The 14293-nt window shown below is 40.2% G+C and overlaps 1 protein-coding gene across 1 annotated transcript in view; it reads left to right on the top strand.

Annotated features, from left to right (window-relative positions):
* Positions 1-14293, top strand: part of LOC127574583 (1-phosphatidylinositol 4,5-bisphosphate phosphodiesterase gamma-1-like) — a 190845-nt gene that overhangs the window by 128861 nt on the left and 47691 nt on the right. Inside the window, exons 10-16 of the mRNA XM_052023701.1 lie at positions 997-1115; positions 2374-2459; positions 3403-3523; positions 4933-5101; positions 8370-8489; positions 9352-9459; positions 11607-11794. Of these exons, the coding sequence (XP_051879661.1) occupies positions 997-1115; positions 2374-2459; positions 3403-3523; positions 4933-5101; positions 8370-8489; positions 9352-9459; positions 11607-11794 (911 nt within the window). The remainder of the gene's footprint in view (positions 1-996; positions 1116-2373; positions 2460-3402; positions 3524-4932; positions 5102-8369; positions 8490-9351; positions 9460-11606; positions 11795-14293) is intronic.

The following is a 14293-nucleotide window of genomic DNA, read 5'->3' as shown; positions in this document are numbered from 1 at the left end:
GCTATTAATATTTTGGCATTTAGTATATCCTGTTACTTTAATATGTAATAAAATATCAGACCTCAACACTAAAATCACCATATCCTAACCCCCTCATGTGTGTATTGTTTCAAATTATAACTAAGGGGGTAGTAGGCTGCTGGGTGTGCTTTGTGGATAGTGCAGTTTTAGTCTATATCTGTTAAATGAATAATTACACAATGAGAAGCATGGCCCTGTCAGAAGCTTGGGCCACACTGTAATGTAACATCTCGTGGGCAGATTCTGTCTTGTGAGCTGTATGTTGTGCATCACGATATGACATAGTTTAGAGTTGGATAACGGAGGTATTGTTGAATCCAACGATTCCTCAAATAATATTCCTTCTAAGAGGAAGTCTGGAGCTCCTCTGTGTGAACGCAACAAAGAATTACAGTCCTAATTCATAAGTGCTGGCCAACAGAACAGCAACATTAAACGTCAAAACCCTGCAAATGCTGGAAATATAAAATAAAAACTGAAAATGCTGGAAGTATACAGTAGGTCAGCCAGCAACTGTGGAGAGAGAAACAAGAGGTAATATTTCAGTCAAATGACCCTTCATCAGTAGTGTCATTGGAAGTTCTCCTGAAAGGTCATTGACCCGAAAATTTAACTGTTTCTCTCTCGATAGAAACTGCCAGAACATCAATCTTTCCTGTCTCCCATGGCAAAATCAAGCATATTCTCACCATCTCCAAATCTAACTTATTCTTTCTCCGGAATTCAAACCTCTCGTGTTATCTAACATCTTCAGTCTGCCATCTCTCCTGTAATACAGAAGCTTAGCATTACCCAATTTCCATTGTCTCCTCCTATCTCTAACCATAGTGGCCTTGCACAATGGACCTAACTTTTCTCTTGTGCTTAAGTAAAAATGGGAATAGGCTTTCAAAATGGGTAATACAGTATAATTGTTATTCATATCTATATAGAATGATGATATATGAAAATGCATCTTTTTCTTTTGTCCTTTAGTTCTTGGCATATCTGTTCTCTAAAGAGAACATGATTTTGGACTCTAGATTTGAACGCGTGTCTCCTGAGGAAATGAACCACCCTCTCTCTTATTACTGGATCTCCTCCTCGCACAACACGTTAAGTAACACTCTAACATCTTTGATGAATCCTGAAGTTCCCCTTCTGTTCTTTTGAAGTAACGAGCTTGTACTGTGATGTGATGTCAGATTTGTCATCCAGCATCTGGGAGCCAAATCAAGCAGTCATTCTTCAATTATGAGATTATAAATTGGGTGCAGAAAAGCAATTTAACCAGAGAAGAGGAAGTCACGCAACAAGATGTTCTCATAATCTCATGAAACACTTTCCAGTAATCAGGCTCAGTTCAGACTGAATTTTCCTCCCTCTGGAAAACTGAGTCAGTGGCACCCCATAAAAACAATTATCTACAAGAGGGTCTGGAGTTAATTCTTTGTATTTACTATTCAATATATATTTGGTTGAAAGGGGAGGGGATGGTGGGGAAGTTGGAATGTGAGGTAGTCTTGAAGTTTCTGCCATGTCCATTCTGAAGACAGCTGTTGGAAGATGAACCTGTGCAAGTTGGTCCATCTGATTTCCATTCTTTTGGAATGGGAAGTCCCAGTGGGTTCATGGTCAAAGCTCAGGTGTTAGTGCATGGAATCAGAGATATGAATCTCTTCAGTGAGCGAGCAGGAATTTGAGAACTGTTTGGTGATGTGGATTCATTTCACTCGTGCCAATAAAACTTATTAGACCATGGTGGGCGCTGGTGGGGGTGCGGATAGTGAAGGAAAAGGAATAAACAGTTGTAGTCCTTCATAAATATTAAGAGTATTAAATCACAGAAAGAAAGAAATGCTGAATTGATACAGCACCTTTCATTACCTTAGGGCATCCGTCTATGCTGCTGGAGGGAGATTTAGCTGTCAATCACCTCACATTGGGTGTGAGGCAAATTTGATATTTTGGAGGTAAAAAGTAAAAATAAAAAAGAAATTGCAATCCCAAATCTACCATACTCCCCCTCTGCACTGTGATCTCTTTGGTAGCCACCAATCATTCCCCAATCCCATCTACCCTGCATTATTCTCATCCCCCCACATTTCCTGATAATTGAATGGGCAATGGCTGTTTTCTGCCTAGCCCTAGGCAACTTGTCAAACTGGCCAGCAGCGTGAAGGATCATGGCCTAAGGAAATGATAAAGATGTCTAATTGTAAATTCCTTTAATGTCCTGCATTCCCTGGGTTTCCAAGATCCACCTTGCAGCTGCACACTAGCACTCCTTTCATGCCTGCCTGTAATAACCTGAGCCATCATTTGTAAGAATAACAGTGAAAGAAAGGCTGAATTGCTCTTCATCTCTTCCAGGTATTTGACTGGAGACCAGTTTTCCAGTGAGTCATCATTAGAAGCCTACGCCCGATGTTTGAGGATGGGATGCCGCTGTATAGAACGTAAACCTCTCCTTTTGTCAATGTAGCTCTTTCACTTTCACAAGATCACAAGACAAGGGAGCAGGAGTAGGCCATTCGGCCCATCGAGTCATCCTCCTTTGATGCTGACTCCAACTGTCATAAGATTCCTCTAAACTTGGGCTTGAACAGTGAATTCATATGACAGTCAGTCAGGCTGGGACCAAACTTGTTTGTGATTGGATCATTTAGATAAGCTTGTTTCCAGCCTTATCTGCTCTCACCTACATCCCCCAGAAGTTATCTCTAGCCTAGGCTGATATATAGTGGTCAGAAGTAGAAATGCTAGCAGATTTTCCACCACTTAACCTTAGGATGATGGCAAATCCAAAAAAATATATTTTCTCTCTTGACTGACTCAGCAATAAGTGACCTTGGAACCTGGTTCTTTCTTTATCTTTGCTTTTACTTATTGGCTGCATAAACATTGTTGGTAGGAAGAAATGAAAAGAAAGCTTTGGTATCATACCATATGTGGAAAACAAGATCTCACTCAGTGAGCTCATCATCTTTAAAGTTAAAAATGGTTCACTATTTCTCCATAGTGAGGGAAGAAAGTTAACAAAGGGGGCAAAGTTTTGGACATGTATGTTTACTAGTCAACTCATGTCTCATGACTAGAAATTATGCATATTTTTGGAATAGTGAAAGAAAGCTTTGACCTGGTAATAGAAAGAGTGATGAGGAAACAAGTTCCCAATTATATTACTTTTATTATAATTCAAACCTGTCATCAGTTGTTAATTTATATTTAGGTGCCCTTTTAACACTCGCTGCTTCTTCCTGACATCTCCAGTTTACTGAGGGTCTGCATTTTACCAGATGATAAAATGCACCCTCTTGTGGAGATTATGAAAAGTTCACTCACTAAGATTGAAGGTTCACTTAAATCCATATTGTAACTAATTGATTATCTGCTTTGCAGTGGACTGCTGGGACGGCCCAGATGACCTGCCAATTATTTATCATGGGCACACACTTACCTCCAAAATCAAATTCTTGGATGTGCTTTACACAATAAAGGAGCATGCCTTCATTACCTCAGAGTAAGTTACTACAACAGGTTGAGCAGACACCCTATATAAGATTGCAACCAAATATTCAAATTATTCAGTAGTTCAAATATTCATTATCTCCAAATAATTCTTCTTTACAATTTGTGTCAAAATCTTGAATTTCCCAATGTCTATGCTTGCTCTGTTCTTTCCAAATTGTCCTGTCCTCACTTCCCCTTTCTCTTTAAGGTTTCAAACAGCTCTGAGTCCACTTTACCCATTATTCCCTTTTCAACTCTGTTCAATCCTTTCACGGTCCTTTTGACACCTCCAGGGAATTGAACACAGTCCTCCATCCTCCACCATCTTTGGGTTCTCAAGGTTCCAATCTCGAGCTTTTCTTTTCCTGATCTCTATACATTTACAGGCAATATTTTTTGCAGATGTTGGATTAGTTTTCACAAATGTGATAACTGCACCCATTTCTACTTATCTGCTGTTACCCTTAACTCCTTGATCACCAAAATGTTTTCCTGTCAATTTAAAAAACCCTGTCACTGCTTTCTACCTTGCACCCCTTTCATCACCCTGGATTATTTTTTATTTCCATTCCAATCAGTATACCCATACACTGGAATACTCTAAGTAAACCCACAAGTTTCCTTTCTCACCACCTTAAGTGTCAGCCTCTTTGACTTGCATTTGGTCATCACTTCAGATATTGCTCAGTGTTTAAGATTCAGAAGCATTTTTCATTTCTAGAATGTCTGTGGTCTGGCATATTTGGACAACCTATTTTTAATAAAACAGTTGTCATCATCAGACATGAGGTGGGCAATTTGGCTGTGCATTAAATGGCAGTGGTTTCAGTGCAAAATGTTTGCATGTCCCAGGATCAAGGATACAAACAAAGGGCAGATGCAAGTCTCATTCCCATCCTACACATCTTATCGCCAATTCCCCATCGTCACCACCACCTCTGCCAGTGGAGAAAATTGAAAGCAGTGGAAATGCTCTCTGAGATCTTTCAGCAGGTGGCAAACTGACATTTTCTATTTGCTCGATCTAAAATAAAGGAGTTTCATTTCATCAATATAATTTTCATTTTTATCTTTCACAATCCAAGTACTTGGTCAATCAGTTCACTCAAAGTTAGGGTTCGTATGTTGACACACAGACAAAACAGCAGCAATCTTTGCATCTATTTACACATAGAAAATGGGATGAATGATCAGTTAATCTATATTTGGTTGAGTGATAACTCATGGCCAGGGTACTGGCACAACACTACTCTTCTGCAGCTTCTGCAAATCTGCTCTAGAGGCAAGTGTTATCTTTGAGACCAGCTGATACAAACATGTTTCTTTATTAACAGTCAAATGTTTTGGTAATTCATTTCTGTTTCTTAAATGAGAATGATAAATCCAGTCTGAATCAAAACTACATTGGTTGTCATGCAGGTATCCCATAATCCTCTCCATTGAAGACCATTGCAGTGTTGTACAGCAGCGAAATATGGCATCTTATTTCAAGAAGGTTTTTGGGGACATGTTGCTGACCAAACCTGTGGACATTAATGCAGATGAACTTCCATCACCCAATCAGCTGAAGAAAAAAATCCTGATAAAGGTAGGTGAAATAATTGCAAGGTGACAGAAATACTGCTTGACTCTTAAATCTGTCTGTTATGTTGAATTTGAGTTGCATTACCTTCTTCAACTGAGCTGCTGTTGATACTGAGCTTTTTGTGTCAGGTTTAAACAGTTATATCTCTTCATATTTCTTTACATTTATTGAGATATGTAAGCCCGTAGACCAAACATCATTAAGAATGAAAGGAGAAGCAATAAATAAGGTGGTAACAGTTGGCCACCAGATAGCATTCAAGCTAACAACAGATATCTATTTCCATATTATTATAACAGTTTAAAACATTGGATGTTTTGACCCTCTCTTGTGTGCAGTTCCATTGAAACCGATGCCTTTCAGTGCCCTTCATATAAATGTGTAAAGGGTAGTGGCAACTGACCATTATTACAATGCAATGCAATTGGCAATTCATTTCCATGATCTTGCCCCTATCCAGTGGTGCTTCTGTATGTCATGGCAGATGCAGGAGATATGCAGTCAGTAATATGCAGTCAATCTAAGCGTTATTCTCAACATGGAGAAATTAATGAATTCCGATTCAAAGTTAATGCCGCAAAAAATTATCAAATTATTGTTTGTAGGACTTTTTTTTCTTAGCTTTTTTGTTGTTTACTTCCTCGGTCGTTATATCATCATTTACAGAGCTCTTATAAAACCCTTCTTTTCCAGTAAGGACAAAATCCTTCCTGTTATGATGTGTCCTCTCTTTGTGCTGCTTCAACAAGTGGGGACTGTGACAGAAGTGCATGGCACCAGTCAATCTCTCCTGTGCACCTGAATACGCAGGAAACAACGTTTCTTCCTGCAATTGATTAAGCAGCAGAATTTACAGAGATTTCACTTTCCAAAGGCTCCATCAGAGAAATATCTCACATGGTTCAAATAGACCTACAGCCCTCTGTCACCATGGTTAATATTCTGTCAAAGTCACAACTGTGTACAGCATCTATTCCATGGGGTCATGCTATTAGGAACAGCTATAACCTCTTTCAAACAGTTGTGTGCAGGTACATCAAAAAATACATGGATACATAGTTTTTTTAGAGCTATTGCTGTCTTCTTCCCTAAAGTGTAAAGGATTATTGGATCTATGTGGTCATAGTTGTAACATTTTGAAGGTACTACAGAGGACAACCTTCGGCAGCTGGAAAACAATTGAGTAGGATTAATGAAAATCCCAAGGAATTTTATACATACATTACAAATAAGAGAGTAACTAGGGAGAGGGTAAGACCTCTCAAGGACAAAGGAGGGAATTTATGCCTGGAGTCAGAGGAAATGGGCAAGGTACTAAATGAGTATGTTGCACTGGTATTCACCGAGGAAAAGGACATGGAGGATCATGGGATCAGCAAGAGCTATGCTGATATTCTAGCACATGTTCATATCAAGAAGGAGTTGCTGGGTCTCTTGAAGAATATTGAGGTGGATAGGTTACCAGGGCCTGATGGGATCTAACTCAGGTTATTGAGAGAGGCAAGAGAGAAGATGGCTAGGGCTGTGACAGAGATCTTTGTATCCTCTTTAGCCACAGACAAAGTCCTAGATGACTGGAGAATAGTCAGTGTTGTTCCTTTAAGAAAAGCAATAAGGATGAACCAGGAAGTTATAGTCCAGTGAGCCCTACATCAGATCGGGAAGTTATTGGAGACGATTCTTAGGGATAGGATCAACTCACATCTGGAAAAGCATAGGCTTGTTAGGGATAGCCAGCATGGCTTTGTGCGAGAAATGTCTTACAAACTTGATTGAATATTTTGAGGAGGTGACAAAGATGATTGATGAGGGTGGGGCAGTGGATGTTGTCTAAATGAACTTTAGGAAAGCATTCGACAAGGTCCCTCGTGGTAGGTGGATCCATGAAGGCACATGAATGCACATGAATTCCTGGTAGATTGGGTTCAAAATTGGTTTGGCCATAGAACACAGAGGGTAGTGGTGGAGGTGTGTTATTCTGACTGGAGGTCTGTGACCAGTGGTGTTCCACAGGGATCAGTGCTGGGGTCTCTATGATTAGGATAAAAATGTAGATGGGTTGATTAGTAACTTTGTAGACAACACAAAAATTGGCAGTGAAGATGGTTGTCAAAGGATACAGCAGGATATAGATCAGTTGGAAATATGGGCAGAGAAATGACAGATGGAGTTTAATCCAGACAAATGTGAGGTGTTGCACTTTGGGAGGGCAAATGTAAAAGGAAAGTATACAGTAAATGGCATGACCCTTAGGAGCATGGATGAAAAGAAAGATCTTGGGCTGCAAGTCCATAGCTCCTTGGAAGTGGCAACATAAGTAGATAGGGTTGGAAAGATGGCATATTAAACTTATGTTTCTGGATCATCTCTGGCCACTATTTCAGTAACTTAAACAATATGCTACCAACAGCAATATGTAAAGGAACTCAGCATAGCTAAATGTGAAGTCACCCACTTTGGAACTAAAAGGAATAGAACAGAGGACTTTCTGAGTGGTTATAAGCAAGAAACAATGTAAGTCTAAAGACGTAAGGAACCCCATGGATTGATCTTTATCATGTACAGGTACAGAAAGTATTCAGTAAGGCTGATAGAATTATGAACTGTACATCTAATGGATTTGAGTATGAATGCACAGAATAATGCTACATCTCTGCTTAGTCCTGTTTATATCACACCAAGGGTAATGTGAGTGGCATCACACCTTAGGATGGACTTGTTGACCTAGTGCCGCTTAGAGTTACCAGGGTAATACCTGGGTTCCAAGGGTTAAATTACAAAGAGATTGCACAAAGCAGAGGGTCTATTGCCTGGAATTTGGTTAGGGGATAATATGATCTAAGTTTTCAAGCAATTAAGAGGAAGTATTATAGGATGGATGGAAAGAAGGAATTTCAACTGGGGGTCCGGGGGTAAGGGATATACTATAAAAATTAGCACCAGGACTCTCAGAAGTTAAAAAACACCTTGTCATTTAAAGCTTTGTAGTTGTTTAATGAGTTGAGATTAATGGATGTTTATGAAATTTGGTAATGAATCAGCCACAATCTCATTAAATAATGAGACAGGCTGAAGGAAGTGAATGGCCTGTTCTTTCTCCTTTGTTCCAATTCAGAAGGATGTCTTCTGAACTTTTTTTTTAACTTATTTGATTAATAAATCAAAAAATATCTGTTGAGGACATAACAGTACTGTGTGTGCTTAGGTTTACTGAGTTGGCTTTCAGTCTTACAAAATAATGTTCATTTTTTTCTTTACTTTTGGCATAAAGCACAAGAAACTCGTGGAAGGTAACCTGTATGAAGAGGTGTCATCAGCCAGTTACTCAGAAAATGACATCAGTAACTCCATTAAAAATGGAATCCTGTATTTAGAGGATCCCATTGATCATGTAAGTCCTCCCCGTACACCATCACCATCACCTTCCATTGCCGGTATTATTCTACTATTCTTCCTTTCCAGTCCCAATAACTTCTGCTTATTTGAGAAAATTTGCTTAAAATCTGTTGTACAAATATAGAAAATCATAAAGGTAATTCTCAGCTTGAGATTTGACCTTGAAGGTTGTAGAAGCAGGATAAAATGGGGAAAGCAATGGAATGGAAGTGATGACTTAGTGTGGTGCGACAGGGCTTTTTTTTCAATATCGTGAGAACATAGGAAAGAGGTAGTGTGCATAGAATTGGAGCTTAGGAGGAATAAGGCTTAAAGATTAAACAGAGAAAAAATCTCACTTCAAAAGAAAAAAGGACTGGAGGTGAAAGATGGACACATTTTTCTTCTTTCCTATTCATATTTCACCATTGGGCAGATTCGGAATGTCTGTGTAAATCCTGTCAGGGTCACAATGTATTAAATAATTGAAAAGCATGTTCAGATCATTTTACCAGGACTATAGTAGATTTAAAGATATTAGTTCCCATGCTAAAAGATCAGCTGGTTGAACTCAAGAACCTCACGGAATGCATGGGATAAGCATCATGCACATTTTTCTGCAGCATTAATTTGTGCACACAATTCCGATAAACCTCTGCACTCTTGCAGTGACTCACTGAAAAGAAGCAAAGACTCCCCAGTGCAATTGGTTAGAAGACACTTGTTCTCAAGAGCTTTCCAGTAACTACTACAAATGTAGCAGTGGCTTGTAAGGTCGTATATTGGGGAAAATAAGGTGGTATAGTCCCTAGGCACAAGAGTCAGGAGATGGAAATCAGAGCTGTAATTTTACAAAGGTATGTGTTCATTCTTTGCAGAATTGGAGTCCTCATTACTTTGTCCTGACTAGTAATAAGATCTATTACTCTGAGGAAACATCCAGGTATCAGAACAATGAGGATGAAGAGGAAGAAGAACAGAAAGAGGTATGCAAACAGTTTTTATTTAACCCTTCGTTTGAAGGCACTAACTCGCTCTGGAGTACAACTGTACTGGCATCAACTATCCTCTGTCTTTGTGGTCTTGCTTGAGCTTGAGAGGTGAAGAGAGTTGTGCCATTTCTTGTCATTGGGGATCCATCCAAAACAGCCTCTCAAAGGTATTCAGTATTGGAAATGATGACTTTATCCTCCCGCCTGCACATAGTGAGGTTCACTGTTGTCCACTTTTAAGTATTCTTTGAAAAGAAGCCGGTGACTACTGGTGTGCTGCAGGGGTCGACTTTGGGATCCTTGTTATTCATCATTTATATAAATGATTTGGATGCGAGGCACGAGGCTTCATCAGTAAGTTTGAGGTGTTGTTGATAGTGAAGAAGATTATTGTAGATTACAGGAGGATCTTGATCAGTTAGGGAAGTGGGCTGAGGATTGGCAAATGGATCTCAATATAGATAAGTGTGAGGTAATGCATTTTGGAAAATCAAACCAGCATAGGACATATAATAAATGGGAGGGCACTGGGGAGTGTAATAGAACAGAGTACACGTGCATAGCTCATTGAAAACAGCATCACAGGTAGACAGGGTGGTGAAAAAGGCATTTAGCATGCTGGTCTTCATCAGTCAGGGCACTGAGTATAGGAGTTGGGACATATGTTGCAGTTGTTCATGTCATTGGTGAGGTCGCACTTAGAGTATTGTGCACAGTATTGGTTGCCCTATTATAGAAAAGATATGGAAAAAGTGCAGAGAAGATTTACAAGGATGTTTGCCAGGACTAATAGGCCTGAGTTATAGAGAGAGGTTGGCCAGGCTAGGTCTTTATTCCTTGGAACGTAGGAGAATGAGGGGCGACCTTATAGAGGTGCTTAAAATTATGAGGTATAGATAAGGTGGATGGCAACAGTCTTTTCCCCAGGGTAAGGGAGTCCAGAACTAGGGGGCATTGGTTCAGGATGAGAGGGGAAAGATTTAAATGGGACTGAGAGGCAACTTTTTCATGCAGAGTGTGGTAACTATGTGGAATGAGCTGCCAGAGGAAGTGGTTGAGGCAGGTGCAATAGTATCATTTAAGGAGCACTTGGACAGGTACAGGGAGAGGTGGGGCTTAGAGTGATATGTTGTAGAATGCAGGAAATTGGGACTAGCTGGGTGGGTATCGTGGTTGACATGGACTTGTTGGGCCAAAGGGCCTGTATCCATTCTGTAGTGCTCCATGGCTCTAAATTGGCTGTCAGGGCAGAAATATAGCTGAAATGTACCTAGCTTTTTTGCCCCAGTATCATATCACACACATCCTCACGGCAATTGGGTGAACTGCATCATGATATTTTAGGAAGAAAATTAATTTACTTAGGCTAATGGTGGGAATTGGCAGAGGTCATTTTCTGCAGGAGAATTATCGGACACTAATCCAACTTAAGGGTGTCCCATGGATGCTATTAGGCTGAAGAGTAAAACCTAATTGGTCATTTCATGATATGAACAACAAGCTTTTTCTTCAGTTTATAATCTCCACTTTTAATAGAGTTACTTACATCATTTTTTGAGTAGCTGGCTGGTACTTCTTTAGGGAATAGAATAATACTGCATAATGATTATGGTTCTGGACCAGTTCATTGATCTATTTAGTAGCTTTAGCTTAAGTCACAACCTTATAGAGTGTTTATGAAATTGCTTTCCAAAAGCCAAGAAAAGGATGTGATATAATTCAGTGACAATATTTACTGTTTGATCCCTGGCTCAATATGATTATTTACATGGAATTACATACATGGATGGGTTGGGAGGTTTGTGATCTTTGGGAATAAGCATGACAAAAAATGCTTAAGGCGGGAGTACAAAAATGTAAGATGATCATCCCAGTTACCATTTTGATTGAAGGAGCCCCATTAAAATATAACCGGTTGATAAAATAATTGGGCCTAGCTTCTTCTGCCTTTTCTGTGGTCTTTGTGGAAGTTCACTCCATTGCTTTGGAACAGCATTCCAGAGAACCACTCTCAAATAAGACAGTGGTTGATTTTGTGGCTCTCCACCAAAAGGTAGTGAGAGCTCTGGCTGTCTGTTGATTTTCATATATTCAGCCCTGATATCAGATGCTTATACGAATCGGTCTGTGGCTCTCAGCAGGAATTCAACAACAACGATTTGCACTTCAGTGAAAAGTGGTTTCATGGAAAACTCGGTGGAGGGCGAGATGGTCGTCAGATAGCAGAGAAGCTCCTCCACGAGTACTGCACAGAGACTGGTGGAAAAGATGGCACCTTCCTTGTCCGGGAGAGCGAAACATTTGTGGGGGACTATACCCTATCTTTCTGGTAGGTAGCAACTAGATGCGTAGTTAAACCAAAATTCAATTAATAATATTGATGTAGGCCAATTCAACAGATGGGCTATTCCAAGGAATTTCCATATGGTGAGTTAGAACCACTTTGATACCAATGAACAAAGATCTAATCTAGAGGCTACTTATACAGGAGTCCCTATATTTACATATTAATTGTTGTGAGCCCTGTGGAAATTTTGTGTAATCTTCTAGAGGACATGGATATTAGAGTGCAGCTTTTTAAATGATAGTTCTGTCTGAACACTGCAGCAGTGAACTCCTGAACAAGTCTGATAAGGAAGGAATAATGTTTGGTTCACGCACTTCACTGTCAGATAGCTTGGCTATATGTCTTACTAAACATTTCATTGTTTATGTTATCATTGACTGGAGGACAAGGTGGCAAATACAACCAGACTAGGGAATAATAGAAAAAATACATTATGTTTCTACAATTGCACCTGAAAGTCTTCATCCAAGAAACTGACAGCAAAAGACGCCAACTGTTGGCAGGTTTATGTGCTGACATAAGTGCCAACTCTCTCAATAGCTGGGTTGCAGAGAAGTGTCATGAGAGCTGACATCGGCAGGAGTGACATAATAATTTATTGGACACACTTCCTGTGTTTCCCTGGTGTCCCATCCACACCTGCATAACTTACATCCACCTTTTCAGCCATGAGTGTTTAGTTGGGCCCAAGCTACCCCTGTCTTTTTCTGGGAATAAGGAACTGTCTTTGTTTCAATCCTATTGAGGCCCATTCCCTCAACACTTTTTCCTGTACATCAGTGATTGCCTTGGTGGTGCTGCTTCCTGAACTCATACAGAATCAAAAATGTCATTACTTTTGCTGCCAGTTTTCACACTGCCCTCACCTTCATATGGTCCATCTCCATCTTGCCTTCCCTTTCTGGATCTGTCCCTTTCCATCTCAGGGATGTGACTGAACAAACATCCCTTACAACCCCACAGCAATATCGATTATATTTCCTCCCACCCTGCCTCATGTAAAGGTTCCATTCCATTCTTCCAGCTCCTCTGTCTCTGTTGCGTTTGCTTCAGTGTGAAATGTTCTGCATAGGTGCCTCTGAAATGTCTTCCTTCTTCCTGAACTGTGGCTTCCCCTCTACCATAGTGGACAGAGTCCTTGACCACATCTCATCTATTTCCAGCCATCCTGGACAGAGCAAGAACAGAGTTCTCCTGCTCCTCACCTTCACCCCACCAACCTCCACATTGAATGATCCTTCACAAATTCTGCCAGTTCCAATAAGATTCCACCGCGACACGTATATAATCCCCTCCTATCTTCTTTTAACACTTGGAAGGGACTGCTTCTTTCATACTCCCTGGTACACTCTTCCATTCTCACCAATTACTTGCCATCTTATGGTATTTTCCCATGCAACCGTAAGACATGTGACACCTGTCCTTGCATGTCTTCTCTTTCCACCATCCAGGAAGCTAAAAAGTCCTTTCAAGTGAAGCAGCAGTTCACTTGTATATCTTTCGATCTAGTGGACTACATTTGGTGTTCATTGTGGTCACCTCTGCATTTGAGAAGCCAAGTGCAGGTTGGGTGAAGGCAGGAGAATGGGGTTGAAAAAATGATCAGCCATGATTGAATGGTGGAGCAGACCTAATGGGTCAAACTGCCTAATTCTGCTCCTATATCTTATGGGTGATTGGTTTGGGGAGCACCTGATGCTACTTTAATTCTCCATCCCACTTCCATTCTGATCTATCTCTCTGTGGCCTCCTGCAACATTGCAGAGAGACCCAGTGTAAGTTTGAGAGACATCACCTCAGCTTCCACCTGGGCAAGTTGCAGACTTCTGGACTTAGTGTTGAATTCTTCAACTTTGGATGTCTTGCTCTTTCTTCCTGTCTGTATCAGATTTGGCCATTTCTGCCTGTCATCATTTTGGCTCCATTTTTCTTTTTCTATTAGTATAACCTGGCCTGCTTGGTACAAGCCACAATGTTGCTATCAGTAACACATTACACAGAAAAAGAAGCATAATCTGATTCGAACTGTTACATTAACTCATTTGGTCCAACCCTTTCAGAGGTATTCCGTTTGATCTACTCATCCCTCCCCACCTCCTCTGCCACTGAAAACTGATATGTTTTCTCTCTTTCCCAGTTCTGAGGAAGGGTCTCGGACTTGCAATGTTAACCGTTTCTCTTACCACAGATACTGCCTGACCTGCTGAGTGTTTCCAGCATTTTCTGTTTTTATTTCAGATTTCCAGATTTGCAATTTTCTTTAAATTTTCATTAACATTCTCTTTTGTTGCTATTGAGTAATCTTCTGCAAAAAGTGGCAAAGCCCTAGTGAATGTTTGATAGTGCCGTCACCAAGGTGATATCACAGAAATTGTGGCTATCTGAAATGAGCCCATATTTCTCTGGAGTGTTGGAGGCTGAGGGAAGGCCTGATGGAGGTTTATAAAATTATGAGAGGCATAGATAGGGTAGATAGAGTCT

Source organism: Pristis pectinata, chromosome 9, assembly GCF_009764475.1.
Source record: "Pristis pectinata isolate sPriPec2 chromosome 9, sPriPec2.1.pri, whole genome shotgun sequence".
Taxonomy (NCBI): domain Eukaryota; kingdom Metazoa; phylum Chordata; class Chondrichthyes; order Rhinopristiformes; family Pristidae; genus Pristis; species Pristis pectinata.
Note: the sequence above shows the minus strand (reverse complement) of the source record. Positions and strands in the feature narration are given on the sequence as shown.